General features: G+C 42.1%; 1 protein-coding gene across 2 annotated transcripts in view; it reads right to left on the bottom strand.

Annotated features, from left to right (window-relative positions):
• The window catches only part of PLXNA4 (plexin A4), a 597,539-nt gene that overhangs the window by 523,481 nt on the left and 50,580 nt on the right, over positions 1–23,478 (bottom strand). For both annotated transcript variants that reach the window (XM_089527462.1, XM_089527463.1), the window contains exon 3: positions 6,568–6,750. In XM_089527462.1, the coding sequence (XP_089383588.1) occupies positions 6,568–6,750 (183 nt within the window). The remainder of the gene's footprint in view (positions 1–6,567; positions 6,751–23,478) is intronic.

The following is a 23,478-nucleotide window of genomic DNA, read 5'->3' as shown; positions in this document are numbered from 1 at the left end:
ACTGAGGCTGCCTTGATGAGGCTGGGTACTTTGCAAGAGTTTCACGAATTGGACGTCTCGGGAGCCTGAAATATGATCCGTATCATCTTTTATATAAACATATAAAACAACAAACATCAATCAATTCTCAAACAGCGCAAGGAGGGGAAGAAGGCGAGAAAAGTTTTCTAAACTGCTGTCAAAATTCCTTCACAAGATTGGTAGCTAAAAAAGACTTCACAATGAAGGAAAAATGCATCACTGGGAGGATAATGATAATTTAGCCATCATTTACATTGCACTTTGGAATATGCAAAGCACTGCACATACATTGGCATACAATATTGATAAACTAAAATAGACCCATTAAATCAATGGGATTTACCTATGACTCACTGACTCATCATTTAACAACTGAGTCAGTGGAGCTACTAATAAAACTAACAGGACTCAGTCTGTTATATTTTAATCATTACAACAGAGGATTAGGATAAGGCCTTTATTCTGTTCTCACATTTGGTTGGTTGCCTAAGGCTACCTAATGAACTCATTGCTGACAAAATCCAAAGCAGAGATGTCCTAATTCATAGCCTCAGTCTCTTGGCCACAGGATGACACTAGCTCTCATTATTTTCAAATTAAAGATGGCGCAAAGCCATGCAGTGGAATTTAGTGAGGGTTTTGGATGGTCTTCAATACAGTTTCATCTCCGATTCATAGACACTTTCACTGGAACAGAATCTATTATTCAAAATTGTCTAGGGAGAAACTTCATGATTGCTACCATACTAGACAATGATGTGCATTCACCGGAGGGGGAGCATATCGGATATGTGAGAGACAGTCAAGCTATGAGCACCACCCAGTTTTGGATGTAGTTGTACAGAGGTAGTATAGAAACCAGAGACATAGCCATGTCACCATTCCGGCCAAGTTTGCACTTCCATGGCTATCCATATAGTCTAATTATAAAAGTCCTTCCTGGACATCAGTTCAGTTGTTCAATTCAGTTCATCTTTATTACCGTCATTGACCAGGTAATAAGGGAATACAGAATAAAATAAGGCAATGGAAAAAACAAAGTAATAACAAGGTGGGCATCAGTTTGCTCCATGCATCTCAGGAAGTAGACCAAGGGGCAGAACAGGCTGCCCCTTTCCTTGCTGGATCGGAGCCATAGCAACCACAGCCCTGATCCACTGCTTTGCCAGCACTAAAATGAACAGCAAAATGCCATTATTTTTAATGCTGGCAAAAAGGCGCCTTTGCCGCCACAGTGGTGGCTTTTCAGGGTTTCTTTAGCACAGTGCATCTAAATGCTGCACCGAAGAAATGGTGTGATACTGCCCGCCATCTGGTCAGTGTGTGGTCATCACACTCTCACTTCGCCCCAATGCCGGCATTTATCGTCAGTCAGTTTAGTCCCCAAGTCTGCAAAAGCTTATGCTACAACTTTCTCTGCACAGTTAGTCACAAAGGTGCTACAACATCCCTTTGCAGAGAAGTAATATGGGCTACACATCCAGCTGGTGGAAGCTGATGGCTTCCATGTCAATCAGACAGTCAAACCATTCTGTTTTGAATGAGCTATCCAAAGTGATGAAACCTATTCCCCAATAAGATTCAGCACACTGGGTAGCTCCTTGATAATTTGAGCAAATTCCCACTGACATGAGAACCACCAACCACCTCTGGTCCAGAGCAGAAGTAGGTAAAAAAGCTTGAAAACAAGGCGGGTGTTATATTCTGAGAGTCGTAGTCCAATAAGAAATCATCTTCTCATGCTTTAGCAACCACAGTAAGGACATTCCAAGGATGGCCAAGAAGACCAAGTTCTTGTATGCCTTCCAATTGCTACAAACAGCAATTTTCTTTTACTGTGTTGCAATGCAGGACACTCAGAAGTACCAGAGACATGTTGGTGCTGAGCAAAGAACAAGCTAAACAGAACTGATCCCAACATTTCAGGCCATGTGGTGAAATCTGAAAAGATGGAGGTGGTGCTCAGCTCTGTAATGTCTCTGAAAGCTAATGAGCTTGGACTGCAAAGTCGATGTGATATGACGCTCCTCTACTGGGAGTGGGCAAACTGCATGTGCTAATCGTTCCACTTAATGAATACATAAAAGATTATAAAGCTGCACCATTATTCCCCTGTTATATACATTTCCTTAAAGCCCAAAGCTTAAGAGGTACTTAAGGAGAATGTGGATGTTGGCTGGATTTACTAGAGATCAAATGTTGTTGTTTACTGTCAGATGACTAAAATAGGAAATTAAGGAACTCTAGACCAATACAGGTTGACATTCTGGTAGCGACCTATGTTTAAGCACAGCTTATGTGCATGTATGTCCCTTTTTGGATTGGATGCAGAGGGCTTTTTGTTTGCACTTGCACTCCATTCAAAAAACTCCTATGCCTGGCAACATCAAGCTCCCAGAAGGCTCTTTCTTAGTGGAGGGAGGAGGAAGCAATTCAGACCATGAAGATTTGGATGCTCTGAACTCCTAGAGGAAAGAAAATGGGGTACTTTCTGTTTGAGAACATACCTTCATTTCTCTTCCCTTAGAAAAGACGAGCTGCTTCTCTAAGGTCTGGTTAGCCCCCTTCTCCAGTCCCCTGGGATCCTAACTGGGATTTGATAGACAGTTGGAGAACATGTAACTGTGTGTGTGGAGCCATGTGTTCATGTAATATCATGGTCACAGATTGATATGCTGAAAACAAAGAACCTTCCATCCCTCAGCTAAGAAATAGGGGTGATGGAACCATGTCTATTTTGTAGATGCAATGAACTAAATCTGACTATCAGAGGTCTCAGTTGTGTTAAGCCAACCCATGTGTCTCCTGACAAGATAGTAGCCAAGGAATAAGCGGACAGTTCAATGGTCATGAATACATTGTAAGCAAGGAATAAATGGATAGTTCAGAGATCACTGGGTCACTACATTAATCAAAGCAGAACCAAACCATGGCAATGTTTGGGACATTTCCAAATACTCCATGTAACATGCTGCAATCTCAACACCATATGTGTCCCAGGCAGTTCCAAAGACCATTCCTTGGGCTGTTTCTTTCCCTCTTCTTTGCATTTTGGGCTGTGTTGCACTCTTTGCAACAAAAACCATTATTGCAGTTTTGCGTCTGTTTTTTCATTCTGCCCTATGCAGTTCTATAGAACAACGTAGTAACCCCATCCAGAAGGTATTTCTTTTCCTCTCTCTCTCCCCACACATCAAGTGCTGTTGCCAATTTGATGGTTTGATGCCTAGAATAGCAATAAGCAAGTGCTAGGAAGTATTTCTTACACCTTCACGCTGTGAAAGGGCTCCCACTCAAAAGCAGGAGGGGGAGAGAAATAAATGTCTTCAAAAACAGAAAAGAGTCTTTCCTGTCCTACTATTTCTCTATCAGTAAGAAAAAAGACAAACATGGGGGATATCAAAATCAGACAGAAGGATCTATGACACAACAAGGCTTGGAAAGACTAAACAACCATTATTTCATACATTTAAGTGAATTAAATAGTTATGATCTGGGATCAGGGGACATAATGCACATGAATAGCTAAAATACTTCTCCCATCCAACCTGCCCGAAGTCCACTTTTTTCTGCTGCAGTTCTTCACAACAGAGCTGGTGAAAAGTGAGAGGACTATTTTCCTAAAGCTACAGCAAGCAACATCAGAGTGTGGTCAATGAGGGAGAACACACAAGCTAGAAGAGAATGCAGCAGTTTGCTTTTGCCTGAGCCTAGTGGGAAGGAAAAAATCCTGCTCCCTCTTCTCCTTTCCTCCCTGCAGAAGTCATAGAGTTCAGACTACTTTCCCCCTTTGAATTCAGTTTGAAACAACTGAAGAAAGCCAAGAACATAGGTAGAAAATGGGAGGACAAGAAACTGAGACTTTTAAAAAGCAGTTGAGGTCCTCGGGGACCTCCAAAAGAACCCTTTTGCTGTACAACCAGCAGCAAGAAGACAGTTGCATGTGTCTTTGCCACTTTCCCTGCTTTCCACCAGCTAAGAAATGCTTGTGTTTGTGGCGGGAAACAGAGAAAAGGTCAGTTTGGCGGTGAGATTTTTGTCATTGCATGGTTAGTACAGAATCCTGACCTCTGCATCAACCAAACAAGTGAGTTTTGATGGTGTAAATTAGCCATGTGCCACTGTAATTCACAGGACGCCAGCCAAACATTCTGCTAAGCATAGAAAGGTGGGCAATAATGTCCAAATTAGCAAACTGCAAACCACCCCTACGTAGATGAGTGGCATGCTCTGCCTAAGAATTTAAACGTTCAGAAATGCATACAGCACAAGAAATTTTTAAATCTAATTTGATGGTCAACTGGCATAAGTGATGCCAGCTGGTCTTCTTCAATGGTACCCCAGTTGCAGAGGTCAGCACCAGGGGCACCAGAATCCAGGGAACACCAACTCAACCAAGGATGACAACCAGCACAGTTATTTCATTCTTCCTCTCATTAAATGGTACCCTAGTTGCAGGCATCAGTATCCCAGGTAACAGTGTCCAGGGAATACCAACTCTGTCACAGGAAATTCTGTAGAAACATAGCAAAGTTTGTCAAGAGCATCAGCATCACTGTTACATTCTGGGTGGGTTTCAAAAATACATCATTAACTGGTGGCAAGAATCCACCCATTGATACAGTATATACATAGTGTAGTTTATACATTCTTTATCAAAGGGAAAAGCTTGCTCTAATGCTCAGTTGAGTATCTACTATTCAGAATTTTGAAATCAGAAATACTCAAGAATCTAAAAGTGTTCACATGGCTGGCTGAGATAGTGACCCTTTTGCTTTCTGATAGTTCAGTGTACACAAACTTTGTTTCATGTGATTAAAAATATTGTATATAAAATTACCTTCAAACTATGTGTATAAAGTGTACACAAAACATAAACAAATTTCACATTCAGACTTGGGTCCCATCTCCAAGATCTCTCATTAAGTATATACAAATATTCCAAATTCCAATCAGTCTATCTATCTGAAATCTAAAACACTTCTTGGCCCCAGCGTTTTGGATACTCAACCTGTACCTTTTTAATAAGACAGTTGGACAGCCACATAACCTCTCTAGAAGATCAACCACTAACTGCTCCAATTACCAATTCACAATTATTTCCTTGCCTCTAGAGATTGTACAACATGCCATAAGGAGAAATATGCCTTCCCTTACAGAAGCAGAATACATGAGTAGCAAGTTAAACTATCACACTACACATGGAGAGCCAATCTCTCTCCATTAGAAAGGTCACCTCCAATGGATCTGGAGAGAAAATCAAAATACATGCCAAAGAAATACCTCCAGAGTTAAATGCCTCTTTCACTCATAACCTTGGCTCCTGAACATAGACACTGATGGTCCTAGATGATAAATTGGATTTGATGTAAAAGAAGAAAATCGTGACAATGCCTGAAGTGAACATTCCATTCTCTTGGATGGCGCCCAAAGGGAATCGCACACATACCCTCACCGAGAGAAAAGGAAGGACATCTATTTATAGAGAACCTATGATGGCAACCCAGTTAATCCAATGAAGAAAGAGCAACATAGCTCCTTTGAAACCAACAAATAAACATCTGTGGGTGGGAGGATGCATATGATCAGGTGGGACTTCTATTCAGAAGAAGTTACACTACAAACAATTGGTTCAGTCTATGGGTGCCAGAGAACTTGCATTTTTAGAATTTATTTCAACTCCCCAAAAAGTAAGGAAGAGACATGACACAAGAAACAGACAGAACTAGGATTGACCACATTATATTAACATGAACCAGAAAACCACATAAGCAACTGGTTAAGGACATTCAAAACCAAAGTTGGTAACATGAGAGATACATTCGCTTCTTAGGCCCACATCAGTGCCACAGTGGGTATATTTCACATCACCCAAGGCCCGATAAACTCACAATGCCTAATGGGTCCAGAATGTTAGTTCCAAAGACAACCCTTTGTCCCCTATTTATTTATGGCTTTCATAGACTTACAAAGAGTCACTTATGAAATCTGCCAACACCAAATACAATACATAGCATTGCTCATTATCAACCAAGATATCAGATACTGGAATGACCGGAAACAACATCTCCTCTCCAGTTACATCTCTGCTGGGTTAAGCTTCAACATCCTCATGCATCATACCAAAGGCAGATGCAAAATGTAGGTTGTCTTTCAGCAAGCACCTTCTATGATACATAACCAGTGGAAGTCAAAGACAGTCCTTGTCAGCGGGATGATGAATCTATTCCAAGTCTTCATTCCAACTTTAAAGGAACTAGCCAAAGAAGCTTTAGGACAGCACCTTTAAAAGTCAGAGAAAAACCCAGGATACACTAATTTACCCACTGAAACTGGAGCTCTGAGTTGCTACTCAACAAATCATGGGACAGTTATAACTGCTTGCTTTGGCTCAAGCCTGCTCAGAGACACTTCTCTCTTCATACATCTTAACCTCATCAGATACCATTATCAGAAAGCCAGGTGTCCACACTTCTGTCCATCCAGACCCAGTCAGTATGCCTTCTTCACTACAAGCCTTGTCAAGTAAGGAAAGGTCAGGCCTACCATTTTCATCTTGCCGCTCTTTGTGCCCACGAAAGCCAACGAGTGGTTCTTATAGACGTAAGCAATGACAGATGTCATCCTATCCCGGTCCTCCGTGAAGATGGGAATCCCTCGCACCATCTCAGATACTCCAAGTGGGGCATTCATATCCAGGCCACAGAAATTATCATCAATCGTTAACAGCTGCAGCAGAAGAGAAGAGAGAGAAATGGCATGACAGGACACACTAGAATCATAGAGCTAGAAGAGACCCCAAGAGCCATCCAGTCCAACTCATAATCAAACCATCCCTGACAGATGGCCATCCAGCCTCTGTTTAAAAACCTCCAAAGGTGACCCCACCACTTTCCAAGGGAGTGTGTTCCACTGTCAAGAATGAAAAGGCAGGGACCAATCACCCCAGAGAATGTTAGAGGAAAGACTTATGACTGATTCAACCCTTTGGGACCCAGGGGATCTGCAGTTGTCCAAGAAGACCAATAACTTGCTCTCCAAGAAGATCTCCTGCTCAGTAATAGCTATATAGACCAGTGGTTCTCAAATGGAGGTTCTTCAGATGTTTGGGATATTTGCATGTGTATCTATGTGTGTTATTAAATTGCAAGTACAGTGGGCCCTTACTATCCACTCATGTTCATTGATTTATTTATTCATTCCATTTTTCAATGCCACCTTCCTCCCAGAAAGGGACTCAAGGTGGCTCACAAGGTAAAAGCATTTTTAAAAAACTTTACAGTAAAAATTTAAAAACAGCAAAAATCATCTAATTAAAACATAAAATTAACATTAAAATCATAATTGGAAAACTAAAAAAAACACACCAGACACTCCATATAAAACCACCCCGTCACAATTATTACATTAAAAACCTGCCTAAATAAAAACATTTATGCTTGCCAAAATCCCATGGATGCTTGAGTCCCATAACAGGTTGAATCTCCCTTAACCAAAACATTTGGGACCAAAACTATTTTGATTTTGGATTTTTTTTTTTTTTGGGGGGGGGGGGGGATTTTGGAATGGTTGTAGATATGTAATGAGATATCTTGCAGACAAAACCCAAGAAAGAAGTCTACTAAGGTAAATTATTGGCTGCTAAACAGTAGAAGCCCAAAAGATATACTCCCCAGCAATCTTCCAAAAACCAAAAAGGGCTGGAAACGTCCAATGGATATGATGTATAAAAGAGATAAAAGCTGCACCTAGACTGTAGAAATAATGCAGTTTGACACTAATTTAACTGCCATGGCTGCTTCCCACAGAAACTTGGGATTTGGAATTTGGTGAGGTCCCAATATTCTTTGGCAGAGAAGACTAAAGTTGCTGCAAAACTACAAATCCCACAACTCCATAAGATGTGACTATATCAATTAAAGTGGGGTCAAATTGTATTATTTCTACCATGCAAATACATCCTTACTGACTATTTTGGCCAGGGTTTCCTTCCTACAACAATGGGACCTGTCCAAGCTAGCCCTTTCCAAAGGCACCATTACATCACAGCCTTCTGCAAATCTCTGGCCTTTCTAGTTCTAAGACAAAGAACTCCTGGAGGAATCTTCACTTGGGATTTTAAAATCTCAGGGTCCTTACGTACAGCTCCCTTCAATGGCTGCCCAAGCTGTTACCTTTGGATTCACCAAGCACAGGGGGGGTTCCTCTGTTGGCTTGGTTATCCATCAAGGTGCCTCCAGCTGCCCCTTGCATGGTGGTGTTGGGATGGGTTATTGGGCTTCACACTTTCCAAAGTTGCACAGTTGAAAACATATCATCAAGCAATACTGGAGTGCTTCCTTTTCTCTCTTTTAAATCATCCTCCTGGCCACCTCTTCCAAGATAGCCTGCTGTAGCCACACTTTCTCCCACCTGTTGCAAATTACCCACCTGAGCCCAAAAACCAGGTGATTTGCATTTCTCTCACTCAGCATTTCTGGCTCCTGACTGATCTAGAAGGTTTTCTTATTCCTCCAGATTCCCTCCAATGCCCCAGCTGTACCTTGATAGGTCCAGAGTGATCAGATGCCCTCCTTTTCCAGGACATGTCCTACCTCTCACCCTTCTGTCCTGGAGGAATTCTAAAATGTCCTCCATTATGAGCATGACTAAGAGGCATGAATTTATATTCTTTGAGTGTTTTTAGCTTTTATTTGGTAATGCTGTATTTTGCCGGTACCGCAATCCCAAAGTTGTGAGTTCGATCCCAGGGTTGACTCAGTCTTCCATCCTTTTGTAGGCCAGTAAAATGAGTACCCAGCTTAGAATCATAGAATCATAGAACTGTTGAATTGGAAGGGACCACAAAGGCCATCCAGTCCAACCCCTGCCATGCAGGAACTCTCAATTAAAGTATAATAATAATAATAATAATAATAATAGTATTTGTTTATAACCTGCCTTTCCCTGTGTTGGATCAAGGCGGGTAACAGCATATAAAAAGAGAAAACAATAATATCAAAAGTATTCAAATTGGTCCGAAGAGAAACAATTTAGGCACGCGGAGAGTGAAATTAGGGGATCAGTTTGGGAAGGCCCGCCGGAAGAGATCTGTTTTTATTGCCTTCTTAAAGGCCTTGAAAGATGTTAGTTGGTGGATCTCATCCGGCAGATGGTTCCAGATTGTTGGAGCAGCAGCAGCAAACGTCCTCTGGGAGGTAGTTACTAGTCTAGTTCTCTGTGACTGTAGTAGGTTCTTCCCTGAGGACCTGATAGTGCAGGGAGTATTATATGGGAGGAGGCATTCCCTCAGGTAAGCTGGACCCAGGCCATGTATACCCATCAGATGGCCATCCAGTCTCTGTTTAAAACCTCCAAAGAAGGAGACCCCACCATGCTCCAAGGAAGTGTGTTCCTCTGTCGAACAGCACTTGCTGTCAGGAAGTTTATCCTAATGTTAAGGTGGAATCTCTGTTCCTGGAGCTTGCATACATTGTTTTGTGTTGTAGTCTCTGCAACAGCAGAAAACAAGCTTCCTCTATCTTCAATGTGACATCTCTTCAAATACTTAAAGAGGGCTATCATATCACCCCTTAAGCATCTCTGCTCCAGGGTTCTCCTGATCCCTAAGTCTTTCCTCATAAGGCATGGTTTCCAGACCCTTCACCATTTTAGTTGCCCTTCTCTGGACATGCTCCAATTTGTCAACATCCTTTTTGAATTGTGGCTTGTGGCTTGTTGGGAGCAATTGGCTTACAGATTGTAAACCACTTAAAGAGTGCTGAGTTCACTATGAAGCGGTATAGAAATGCAAATGCTAAATGTTATTGCTCATGTACTACATTTTTCTTGCAATTTGCAGTGCCTTGTCCTCCTTTGTGGTTGGGACATCTGGTCACCCTGGGTGAACCTCTCCAGCTTCTTATGTCATCTGCTTATAATCAGTAATGCTGAATTTTGTATCAGTGACTTTGACTTCAGCATACCCTTGAGCCTAATTTGGCGAAGACCTGAATGGATCAGGCACCTCTGGAGTAATACATTCCCTCTCTAGCCAAGGGGGTTCAGGACTGAAGTCAACACTTGAACCTTGGCACCCAACCCTTGACAAGTGAATTAAAGTTTCATGATGGGTGACACCTGGCTGAATGAAACTACGTGTGAAAGGGATCTAGGAGTCCAAGTAGACCACAAGTTGAACATGAGTGAACAGTGTGATGCGGCAGCTAAAAAGGCCAATGCAATTTTAGGCTGCATCAATAGAAGTATAGTGTCTAGATCAAGAGAAGTAATAGTGCCACTGTATTCTGCTTTGGTCAGGCCCCACCTAGAATATTGTGTCCAGTTCTGGGCGCCACAATTCAGAAAGGACATTGAGAAACTGGAGCGTGTCCAAAGGAGGGCGACTAAAATGGTGAAAGGTCTGGAAACCATGCCCTATGAGGAACGACTTAGGGAGCTGGGGATGTTTAGCCTGGAGAAAAGAAGGTTAAGAGGTGATATGATAGCCCTGTTTAAATATTTGAAAGGATGTCATATTGAGGAGGGAGCAAGCTTGTTTTCTGCTGCTCCAGAGAACAGGACCCGGAACAATGGATGCAAGCTACAGGAAAAGGGATTGCACCTCAGCATTAGGAGGAACTTCCTGACAGTAAGGGCTGTTCGACAGTGGAATGCACTCCCTCTGAGTCTCCTTCCTTGGAGGTCTTTAAACAGAGGCTGGATGGCCATCTGTCAGGGATGCTTTGATTTGGATTTCCTGCATGACAGGGGGTTGGACTGGATGGCCCTAGTGGTCTCTTCCAACTCTATGATTCTATGATTCTATGAAAGTGCCCTTGGCCCACCAGTGTCTTCCTCATTCCTAGGGCTGTCAGATCTTTCTTGCAGCAGGGATGAAAATGTTAACATTATTTCTTACTGGCTGTGAGAACAAAATATACAAGCACTTACATCCCTACACTATAGCTTCTATAAATCAAACTTTGGCGAGGTATATAACTATCGAGGCAGCTCTCTGTTTCCAACCTAGAAACTAGAAAGAAAACAGCCAGCTTTTTTTCTAGAAAATCTAGTGGACCCAGAAATTGAAGGAATCTATGTATCTCTAAGGATCAGATACACATCAGCTATGCCAGTTTTCAACTTTCTTTGCTACTGAAATCAATGGCCATTTGTGGTGTCCCCCCTGGTAGGGAAATGTGAAACCTACCCTTTGTCTTGGAAGTCCATGAGCTTTCACTTCCGGGTTCTATGCATCAAGAAGTTTTACTAGTTGTTTCAGAAGCCTGCCACACTACAGAAATAGAATTGTTTGGCACCACTTTAATTGCCATAGCTCTATCCTGTGGAACCCTGAGATTTGTAGTTTGGTAAGGTATTCAGCCCAGTCTGTCAGAGAACTCTGGTGCCTCACTAAACTACAAATCCCAGAATTTTGTAGGATAGAATCATGGCAGTTAAAGTAGTGTCAAACTGCTTTATTTCTGCAGTGTGGATGTATCCTTAGTCAAGGTTTCCTTCCCTCAGGCCTATAACAGTGGATCTTGTCCAAAGTGGCCCTTGATCCAGTTTTCATGGATTATCCTCAGTTGGGGGAAGAGAGTGAAGATACTCCCATTTGGAAAGGCTGAGCTCCTACCAAAAGGAAAGGGCTGTGTGAAAATCTCTAACCCACATAGTAAAGTAACAGCTTACTACAATTTGCAAGGTTTTGTTGTAGCTGCTGCTGCTGCTGCAACTTGCACAGACTCTCCAAGGGAGGCCTTCATTCATTCATTCATTCATTCATTCATTCATCCATTCATTCAATTTGTATACCACTTTTCTCCCAGAAAGGGACCTAAGGCGACTCACAGATATAAACACTTTAAAAACTTTACAATAAAATGTTACAAAACAATTAAAATCATCTCACTAAAAACAGTATAAAATTACGTTAAAATATACAAAAGTTCAAAAGCATAACTAAAGCATATAGATATGCATTGACCTAGTCAGCCTCCTCTTTCCTTCCCACTTGCTGTGGCACCAGGGCTCACCCTCCACTCTCCTCTGCATCCACTCTTCTGGGTAGATTAAATGTTCATTACCCTGATTCCCTAAGCAGATGAGCTACTATGGTTGGTATATGTAATGCATAACGCTTAAAGGCATTTCAGGGGTCATCTCTAGATCTCTGTTTTGGCCTCTGAAAACTCAGGGCCTGGGAGGATCCTAAATTGACAACCCTGTCCTCACATTGGATTTCAAGTCTGATAATGGACACTAGATTGGAAGCTGAGGTATGGGATTGCATCCTAATTGCATGCCAGATGTCACTCCTGGAAGCATCACAGTGGTTACTGTGCAATTACATGCCACTATGTACAAGCGACAATGCAGTTCCAGCCACTTTACCAATTACAGGGGAATTGCAATCCTGAAGCTAAGAGGTTTTCCGCTCAGATGTCATTTGGGCAAGAAAAGAGGAGAGAATGAAGTTGCTCAAATTTACTGGCACTTGTGTCTGCCGCTGTTTTGATTGTTATTATTTTATTGTGTGTGCATGTGTGTTTTTGACAGATCACGGCTCAGTGTCAAGTTTCCAGAGAGCCAGGGAATCTTAATGCACCGCAGACTTCGTTGCCTGCCTTTGCTACCACCACACTTCCCAACACATGGCTTCAAGCAATAATACGACGTGCACCCTGCATCATAAAATGTGTAATTTCCTGGAGGGAAGGCTGCATCTCTTCTACACCAAAGATTTCCATCCTGGTGCTTCAAACAGGCCTTTGCATGGTTAAATGTCAGGAGCAAAAGTAAAGAGATTGTTATTTATTTTTCCAGGAAGAAGTAGGCTCTTTGGATACATTTGATCTAAAGCGCCACAGTTGACAGGATATGTACAAATTTGTAGCAGATTTGTACCAGTCTTGCTGCCACCATTGCTTTGCCCCCAACAAGATTCCTGGGAATTATAGGGCGTGAACAGACAGGCCAAAATAAAGCTGCTTCGAGTCACTTTGGAGGTATGCTGTTTAAATGACACACGCATCTTAAGAGGCCAGAAGCTGTGCCAAAGCTGCGCTCCAGTCCTTAGGACTGGAGCATGGCTTTGATGCGGCTTCCGACCATTTAGGATGCATGCATCATTCAAACAGCCTACCTCCAAAGTGACCCGAAGCAGCTTTATTTTGGCCTGTCTGTTCAAGTCCATAGTCTGGCAATGTGCTAAGAACATTTTCTCAGAGAAACTTTCTTATCCTTATAGAACTGCAGTTCCCATTGTTCCCTGAAAAACATAGACAGCTTTTAAAACAATTCTAGTATGGATGCATAGATGTGGGACTTGTTATTTTTGCTATGACATGAAAACAATTTTACTTTGATTTAGATTTCCTGCATGGCAGGGGGTTGGACTGGATGGCCCTTGCGTTCTCTTCCATCTCTATGATTCTATGATTCATTTAACCCAACAGAGCTGACTTTAGAGATCCATGAATCATGCATCTCATGAGACTGTGATCACTCTTGAATACTCTGATTATAATTTATGGCAACACAGAACTCTTCCTGTGGTTTCTGCAACAACTAACAACAGACTAACATATCTGCTCTTTTGGAACCATCTTTTAGTACTGAAGAAGATGTTCCACCAGGTTCTCAGAAAGATGACCATATTGAGTAGGTATCTTTCTTCTCTACCCTGCAGCCCTACATTCACTTTCTGCAGTAGGTAGCCAATATGATTCTTGGCTACATCAATAGAAATATAATGTCTAGAATCTAGAGCAGAATAGAGTATTACTATTACTTCTATCAATCTAGACTCTAGATTGATGGAAGTAATAGTAACACTCTATTCTGCTTTGGTCAAGTTTCACCTGGAATACTGTGTCCAGTTTTGGACACTACAATTCAAGAAGGATATTGATAAGCTGAAGCTTGTCCAGAGGAAGGTGACCAACATGATAAAAGGTCTGCAAACCATGTCCTATGAGGAGCGACTTAGAAGGTGTGTATGTTTGGAGAAGAGAATGTTAAAAGGTGACATGATAGCCATGTTTAAATATTTGAAAGGACGTCATACTGAAGATGGAACAAATTTGTTTTCTGTAGCTCCAGAGAATAGGACACAGAGCAATGGATTCAAACTACAGGAAAAGAGGTTCCAGCTCAACATTAGGAAGAACTTCCTGGTGGTAAAAGCTGTTCAGCAGTTCAATATGCTGCCTCAGGGAGTGGTGGATTAAATGCCTTCTTTGGAGGCATTTAAACAGAGCCTGGATGGCCATCTATTGAGAGTTCTTGGATTGTGTATTCCTGCATGGCATGGGGTTGAACTTGATGACACTTAGACACATTTAAGAGTATGAATATATATATATATATATATATATATATATATATATATATATTTGTCTACAGCTCCCAGTGGTCACACTGGTAGAGAATGCTGGGAGAAGTAGTCCCAAAAATCAACTTTTGCAAACTGGAAAGGTTAGGAAATGTTAGGATTAGTAATTGCACAGAAAGCTACATGAAGAAGAGAGATTAAGGGTAGCTAAACAAAAATAATAAATCATATTTATGGATTAGTGATTACAATACAATCTGGCAGCTCTGCATCCCTTGTGGATCAAATTCACTGAATCCACCCCAACCAATTATTTGCCAAATCCTTTAAGACAGACCCCTAGCTATGAAGGCACCATACACAGAGCCAGCCAACAAGAAACAAGTGGCTTCCATATTCTTGGGGTGGAAAATTCATCCTGGTCTTTTAGATACAGTGGAACTTTGGCATCCACTGGGGTTTGGTACTAGTACCCCTTGTGGATGCCAAAAACAACAGATGCTCAAGTCCCATTAGATATAATGGCATAGTGAAGTGGTGTCCCGTATATAAAATAGCAAAATCAAGGTTTGCTTATTGGAATTTATATTTTGAAAAATATTTTCAAGCTGTGGATGGTTGAATCTGTGGATCAGGAATCTGCGGATACAGAGGGCCAACTGTATTTACAGTTTGGATTAAATCATAGAGTAGCTTTACTGCCCTTTTGGCATGGAAAATACCACTCATCCTTGGTGCCAGCTTTACCACTGGGCAGAGTCAGGATGTCCCGTCAGGTGGCAGAAGGTGGAGGCAAGGTGTTGGGGGACAGAGCTATCTATGCCACATCTCTTGCCCTGTATCCCATAAGCTAGCCTATTCACTGGGTACATTTCATTTTGGGGCACAATTCAAAGTGCTGGTTGTTGCCTATAATTCTGGGAACTGTAGTTTTGTGAGACATTTAACCTCTATCACAGAGCTCTGGTGCCAAAATGAACTACAATTCCCAGGATTGCCTAGCACTGAGCCAGGGAAGTTAAAGCGGTCTTGAACTGGATTATTTCTGCAGTGAGTTTCGGACCTATGCTACCCTTTGCTAGCTTTTCTAGTGTTTTCTCAAAGACCAAGCAAGGTCCTTTTGCCTGAGCATTCCCCCTATAACTGACCCTTTTCATCATACTGAACTTCAGTGCAAACTTCAAATTCTAACTCCATTTAAAATCATCTGCAAAAGACACAAGGACCATCATTTCCAATCAATGCAACAGAAGCACAGAATCCTTGAAAGCATGCCCTGGTGCATCAGTCAGCCTGGCACTATGGGAGCTTTTGCCAGAAAAGCAATTATCGTAATTATTATTTTGTGTTGCAGGCAAAATTGCAACTTAGGCACCTAAGCCCCACACCGCATGTGACAACGGTGCTGGATATTTGTTTAAAATAACAATCACAGAGAATGTTCTGTTTTGTATTTCTAGGGTACAGTGGTCCAAAGTTCCCAGGACAATTGGCAAACATCAATTAGTTAAATTGGATAGGCAGCTGAAACACAGTAATGACACAACAACAGCCAATTAAGGTTGCAATTTTGTACACACTTCCTTGAGAAGCAGGGGCATCTACACTGCAGAAATAATGCAGTTCTTTAAGTGCTGGAGCTCCACCCTCTGGAATCCTGGGATTTGTAGTTTTGCAAAGTCTTTTCCCTTCTCTGAGGCCAGTTCCTCACAAAACTAGAAATTCCACAGTTCTGAAGGATGGAGCCATGGCAATGAAACTGGTGTCAAACTGCATTATTTCTACAGTGTAGATGCACCCAGTCTCATCAAATGCTGTGGCAATTACTTCTGAGCAAATGTAATAGTATGGGACCATTAAGACTTTTTCCTGACCAGCTGGGTTGCATCTGCACTGCAGAATTAGTACAGTTTGAGACTGCTTTAACTCCCCTGGATCAATGCTAGGGAATTCTGGGTTTTGTGATTTTGTGAGATATTTAGCCTGTTCTGTCAGAGCATTCTGGTGCCACAAGAAACTACAAATCCCAGGAATCCATAGGATGGAAGTTGAAGTGGTGTCAAACTGCATTCATTCTGCAGGGTGGCAGCAGCCCAGGTGTGTCATACTGATTTCTGTGGGATTTTCTCCAATGTAAATACATGGAGCCATAAGTGAGATATGTCCAAGACATGTCTGTTTAATGTGATTGCGCACTAAAGACAGAACGAATATTTGAAAATATTTGCAAAGTGCCCCAAAGATCATGTTTTTGAGTATTGAGAAGCTCTGATAAGATTCCTGGACTGACAAGAATCTTAACTATTCAGGACTTATAATGTGCTAAGTCTGCCCATGGTTCTTTTACACAGAAAACATCATTTTCTGCACAGAAAATAATAATTCCATGCAGAAAATGCTGTAATTGAGAATTAGTCTGTGCAAAAATCACACATGGTTGCGTTACATTTTAAAAAAATTGTTTTCTATGTGAAAATTTTATTTTATGCACAGAAAATAGTACAACCATGTGTAATTGTTTTGCAGTCTGAACCCTGAATTGTGAATAGGCTTTGAAAACTGTACAATTTTCAAAGATTTTTTTGCAGTGGGGAGGGGGGTTGTTAAAATTATTTACTTCCTTCATGAAGAAATTTCATGAACTTGGAAGAAGACATTTCTAGCATAAGCTTTCGTGGACTTGATTCCAAAATCTCCGTAGCTCTGTTTGTGCTCTTTTTGTTCTCAGATAAGCCAACATCACAGCAGCTCATTCTAGCCCTAATTCCCACAGATTTCCAAAGATATCTGCCAAGATGGTATGTGTATGTGCATAAAGGACATTGTTTCTGATGAACAAGTCAAGTTCCTGCTTGTCCAGCCTCTTCTCCAGATGTCACAGCCCTGGGTCATCAGAGTGGTATTTGGTTTGACAACTGGCACTAAATCCAGTTGAACCCATTGCCGCATGGCTGAACAACACGATTACTGTTCCAATCCCGCCACGCTACAGCCCCCGGACCAACGATGCTTTAAATAGCATCCAAAATCATGCTGCAAATAGTCTCTGAGAATTTGCTCCTGGCTCTTCAACTCTCCATTTCATTTGCTTTTAATTTGATTTATTTGTGGGTGGTTGGATGGATTGGGGGGGGGGGGGTGCGTGGTTTTGAGCCGAAGAAGAACATCTTACGTAACTCTTCCCTCCAGCGTGCCAAGTTGCAAAGTGGCATCGAGGCAAGGCAAAGCGAGGTCGGGAGAAATGTAGAAACAGCGGACTGGAAGAGGAGGCGGGAAACCGCAAGACCGGGCCACATGTGACAAAACCTAGTGAACCACATAGGAAAAGAGCCGGGGCCCCTTGTAGCAATGCCATGTGCTGCCTTGGCAGTCGACTCCTTCCCAATGCAATCAAATCCGACGGGAGGCGTACGGCAAAGGATTTCCTTGCAGCTGCCCAAGGAAAGCTTTGAATCACTCTGGCAGAGAGGGAAGGTCAGAGAAAAGAATCGGCCAAAAGTTCACTCTCTCTCCATTCTCTCTGGTCTCAGAGGGTGAAGTTCACCTGCAAGATGGACCGATTAGGAAGGCTTTCCCGGCTCTAGGTGCCCCAGGGTGATGGGCCAATTGCATACAAAGCAGGCTTAATATAGACTCCAGAGAGAGGGCTGGGCAGAGCTGGATTTCGCCTGAAATATCTCAGACACAATAGCGGCAGTCAGATGCCCGGGGCCCTATTCCTCCCTGAATGGGCACGCTGTATGGGCAGGGGTCAAGGAGCAAAACAAGACAGCAAGGCCCGATGGGGCTTTATGGGGTGGGGGGAAAGGTTGGCAAGTGGCCAGTTAAAATGACACGAGAGGCTTTTCTCCTGAGCAGCATGGCTAGTTTGGCCACATCTCAAGCCACAACTGAAGTCTATTTATGATGGATATTTGCAATGATGTAGAAGGGATGAAGGCAAAATGCAAATATTCCCCTGCCCCCCCATTAAATTGTGTCACCCCAAATGTAATGTTCTTTTAGTTCTCCATTTCTAGCATGGTATTAAGGTCAAGGAGCCAGGGAGGTATAGCGATTTGACTGTTGGACTGTAATTCTGGAGTTTGAACCCCAGCTTGGCAATGAAACCCACTGGCTGACTTTGGGCAGGTTGCACTCTGTCAGCCTCAAGGAAAGGCAATGGCAAACCTCCTCTTAACCAATCTTTCCAAGAAAACCCAATGATAGAGTCGCCGTTAGGTTGCCATAAGTCGGAAACAACTTGAAGGCACACCACAACAAATTAAATTAAAATTACAGCTAATCATTGAGAAGGACAATTTAGGCCTCCAAAGAAAAGGGTCAGGGAAAAGTGACCAAGGGAATACATCAAATGGAAAACTTCTGCACTGTAGAAATAATGCAGTTTAACACCTCTTTAACTGCCATGGATCAGTACTATGGGATTCTGGGATTTGTAGTTTGATACCTAGTGATGGCCCATAGTGGTGCTATCAATGCATTATGTGTTCAATTTGTGAATCACAATTGCTCTCAGCTTGTGATTGAAACACAAACACAGAGGGATAACATATTTCTCTGTTTGGAAATTCAGACAGAAATCTTAGCTAAAAGGGCTGTTCCCACAGCAAGGTGAAATTAGTGGATTAATCCTTTGATTTACTTATGGAGACAAGAGAAGTAACATCTCGTCTAAGTTACCTGCTTTCATCCAGAAGAGCAGAGTGGAGGGTGACTCCTGTCACCATGTCCATTGGGAAGAAAGGAGGAAACTAGTTTAGTAAAGACATATTCCCACTGAAAAATCTTGACAAATTGCAGCAACAAATCAGATTAGTCTTGCACAATGTGGCAAATTTGCTGATCTGGCGAAGCTGTTACTTTGCATCCTTTCATCTTGCCTGGAACTAAAGCCACTAAATAGGAGCATTTGCATCTCCATAAGAATTGGAGACTGAAGGTCAGGCCTTAAAATCTCACAACCCTACGCTGCAGACACACCCCATCGCTATACGTCCAAAATATTTTCAAAAATCCTTATTTCCATGAGAGAGGTTGCCCTGACTTATCAGCCTCCATGAGTGTTCTTGCCTTTAGCATGAGAACCAGACAAGGGATGCCTTTTCACCCCATTTTGAAGTCAATAATTGTGCAAATAAATGTCTTTTTCCATTATAAAGCCACACACACCTACCCACAAAGTACAGGACCGCCTTACTGATGAGAAAGCTTCCAACATTTTATCTTACCCTTCTAATTTTGGAAAATGCACATAACAAACCCTGGAGTTCTTTATAGCTGCTACAATTTAATGCAATTAAACTACTGCAAAATTGTATCATTAGGGTTAAAAAAAATTCTTGTAAATGCAAGAAAAAAGGGGAGGAAACTTCTCACCATGGAGAGAAAACTTATACTGTTTCTCATTCTTGTGAAAAAGAAATGACACAAACAAGTATTTACATCCCTAATTTGAACATTCCATCCATCATTCTTGCTTGCAAAGGCTGGAGACAGAGATTTATTGCAAGCAGTATGATATTTCCTGTAACACACATTCTTGCTGCCAAAATATTTTATTATTATTTTATTTTTATTTTCGCCAGTGAAACAGGTTGTGCAAGTTTGTGAAGTACTATCAAATCATGTGAACTAGATTTGATCCGAAAAGGTTATGGACTGAATGTCCATGCCACAGCCAATGGTTATTTTTCAATCTGCCTGCAACTCTTTCTTCAGCCAATATTGATTCTACCTGTTGATTCCATAGGATTGATCTGGAAATGTGGAACTTTATAATATCAGGCTCAAAGATGCCACAACTGCAGTAGTACAGGGCTGATTCTACACTGCAGAATTAAAGCAGTTTGACACCACTTTAACTGTCATGTCTCCATCCTATGGAATCCTTGGATTTGTAGTTTGTTGTGGCACCACCCTGGCATCCTCCTTTTCCAGGACATTTCCTACATTTCAGCCTTCTGTCCCGGAGGAATTCCAAAATGGTTTCCACTTTCACCAGAATTAAGAAGCATGAATTTACATTCCTATGAGTGTTCGGAGTTTTTAATTGAACATGTCCTCCATTTTTCTTGACTTTGCAGTGTCTTGTCCTCCATTGCAGTCAGAATATCTGGTCCCCCTGTGGGCACCAGAGCTCTCTGGCAGAGAGGGCTCAATATCTCAAAAAACTACAGAACTGCATAGCTCTGAGCCATGGCAGTTAAAGCGGTGTCAAGCGGCATTATTTCTTCAGCACAGATTCAGCCTAGGAACAGCAAACAATACTAGGTTGGGAACAGTCATTATTACAGAGCTTTTCCAAACCATAATAAAGCTGCTTCTGTCCTGGCCTCTATCTTCTGCACACTGGCATCCATAGGCACACCACCCTACTTTATGCCCTTCCTAACAAGCCAGTCGGTATTTATTTGTGTTTATTTTCATTTTTTGCGCTATTGGGCAATCATGGCAATCCATTAGATAAAAGGAAAGGAAAGGAAAGGAAAGGAAAGGAAAGGAAAGGAAAGGAAAGGAAAAAATTGTGCGGGGGGAGAAAAGAAAAATAACCTGCTTGGGAATAGAAGAGGAGCATATTCATGCCTGCTTGCATCACATGACTATCTGCATATCAGAACTGCTTCGGAAGGATCTTATCACCCTCACTCAATAGCAGAAAAGCAACACAACTGGAAGGCATTGACAGGTTTTGCCCATCAATGAAAAGGAACATTCCAGCAGCAGATGTAATACAGTGAGCCCTCCCCATTCTTTGGGTCTAGGGGTGCAGGATCCCCATGATAGTGGGAAAACTGCAAATTAAAAAAATGCCATTTTTTTAAACCTGAGAGAACATCTCTCTAGGAATCTCTAGGTTCTCCAGTGCAACTCTATGATCAACATCCACTGGAAATTGGCCACAGAATTGCACTGGATGCTCTACAAATTCATAGAGAAGTGTTTTGCCTAGGAATTTCTAGATCCTCCATCGCAACTCTAGGGCACTGGTGGGCTAGGAGATACCTAGAGATAACATATTACTCAAATCCACAAAAATCAAAGCCACAAATATGGAGGGCTGACTGTACAGACTGGCTACTGGACAGACACAGTTTTGTGTGATAAGTTGCAGCCACAGACGCTGCCATCCTGCTCTAATTCTACTTTTCCAACCTGCCCTTGGAGTAAATGGGGCTGTAACTCCCCCCTCCCAAATTTGTGCTCTAAATGTTAGAAAAAACATGTGAGCTAAAGTAAATCTTCAGTTCTCAATATCTGAATCCAAAATAAAATATAAAGAATCCACAGAGTGCTGAGCCAAATCCTCACATCAGAAAACAAAGAAACATGTCTCCCAGACTCATTTTACCTTCCCAAACATCACTTGAGAGTGATGCTAGGTCTTCATATAACCTTCTTTCTTAATGCCTAGAATGGGGGTAATGGGTACTGTCCCAAATTTAAGTGCTAGTCTCACATAAAGAGTGTTATGGTGTGACTCTGGAGAACAGAGTTTAAATCGCCACTCAGGCACAGAAACCGGGATATCAGAGTGTGGCCAAGGTGGCAAAAGTCATCCATGAGAAAGAACACACAAGCTGGGAGAGGCTGCAGCAGTTTACTTTTGCCTGAGCTTACTGGGAAGGGCAAGATTCTGCCCCCTCATCTCTTCTCCCCCTGGCTAATTTAACTGATTACAAACCACTTTTGCACTCTGAAGTCAGTCTGCAGCAATGGAAGTAAACTGAGGACAAAGAGAGGAAAGTGGGAGGAGGAGAATGAGAAAAACTGGGACATTTTAAAAGCAGAAAAAACATGTGGGCTAAACATGGGCTTTCTGAAATCATGAGTTGTCAGAGAATTAATTGGTACTATCTCTACCAAATCAGGATGGCTGGAGGGTATTTGGGGAGAAGGCAGTATATAAATCCCAGAAATAAATGAATAAATAAAGTATGTGATTACATCTGTTGCACAATAACCAAAAAATACAATCACAGGTGTAAGGTGTACAACAGCAACGGGATTCTAGCCTTTGATATGAGGATCCCCTGATCCTAAACTGAAAGCAACTGTGCTGTATAGGAAGAATGTCCCATGTCCCCACTCTCATCCTGATCCCCTTCTTTATTCCACAGATCAGTTCCCAGGCCCAAATGCAATGTGATTTCAGCATGGGGCTCTCTCTGCCACAGTTCCCCCAGCATCTTCCTTCCAGCTGCTGAGCAAATCGCATGCTGCAATAGCTGGATTACCAACTTCTTGTTTCACTGGCTTGACTCAAGCAGTCACAGCTGCCGCTCCAGCTCAAGCAGCAAAGCGTTCCAACTGATGGCAGAAGCTGCAGATGCCAGGGCTGCCGTCTGAACATTTCCTCTCCTTCCCAGCCCCCCTCCCAGCTCAAAGCAGCAAAACAGAGCACAGTCCATAGCCTCCTTTGCAATTATTTGTGTTCATGTTGCACTCCATTAGAGCCACAGACAAAGATTTCTTTTTCTGATACACACTGCCAACCCGAATGCAGCCTTGAAGAAACCATTACTCTGAGAAGGGAGCACAAATGCCAAGCAAGAGGGACTTAGATTGTCTCCAAAGTCATTTTCTACTTTACAAAGAGGAAAGGATGGGGTAGGGGAAAGTTGGCATGTTGGTTGAATTTTCCAAGTCCAGTTTTCCACATCTGAGTACCTCATATACCTAAATGGCATGCCCTCCAACTGTTCCTATTTGGCGGGGGTTGTTCTGATCTATTATTATTATTATTATTATTATTATTATTATTATTACTATTTCTTTCCCACTTCTCCTCAAGGCTTAAGGCAGGATACAGCATGTTAAAATACAAAACACAATTAAAAACACCAACAGTTAAAATGCAGTACTACAAAGCTGTTAAAATACACTCATAAGAGCACATTTTTTACAAACTGACAGGGCAGGCCTGCTGGAAGAGATGTGTCTTTAATGTTGTTTTAAATGCTGTCAGCATTTTCAGCTGTTGTATCTCTTCCAGAAGGTCATTCCAAAGTCTGGGGGCAGCAGACAGAAAAGTCCTCTAGGAAACAGTTGCCAGTCTAGTCCTGGTCAGTTGGAGCAAACATTTCCCAAAGGAGCTGACTATATTGCAATAGCAATAGCAGCTTCATTTATCTACC

Source organism: Sceloporus occidentalis, unplaced genomic scaffold, assembly GCF_023333645.1.
Source record: "Sceloporus occidentalis isolate IW3139 unplaced genomic scaffold, rSceOcc1.0.p SCAF_5, whole genome shotgun sequence".
In the NCBI taxonomy this organism is placed as follows: domain Eukaryota; kingdom Metazoa; phylum Chordata; class Lepidosauria; order Squamata; family Phrynosomatidae; genus Sceloporus; species Sceloporus occidentalis.
Note: the sequence above shows the minus strand (reverse complement) of the source record. Positions and strands in the feature narration are given on the sequence as shown.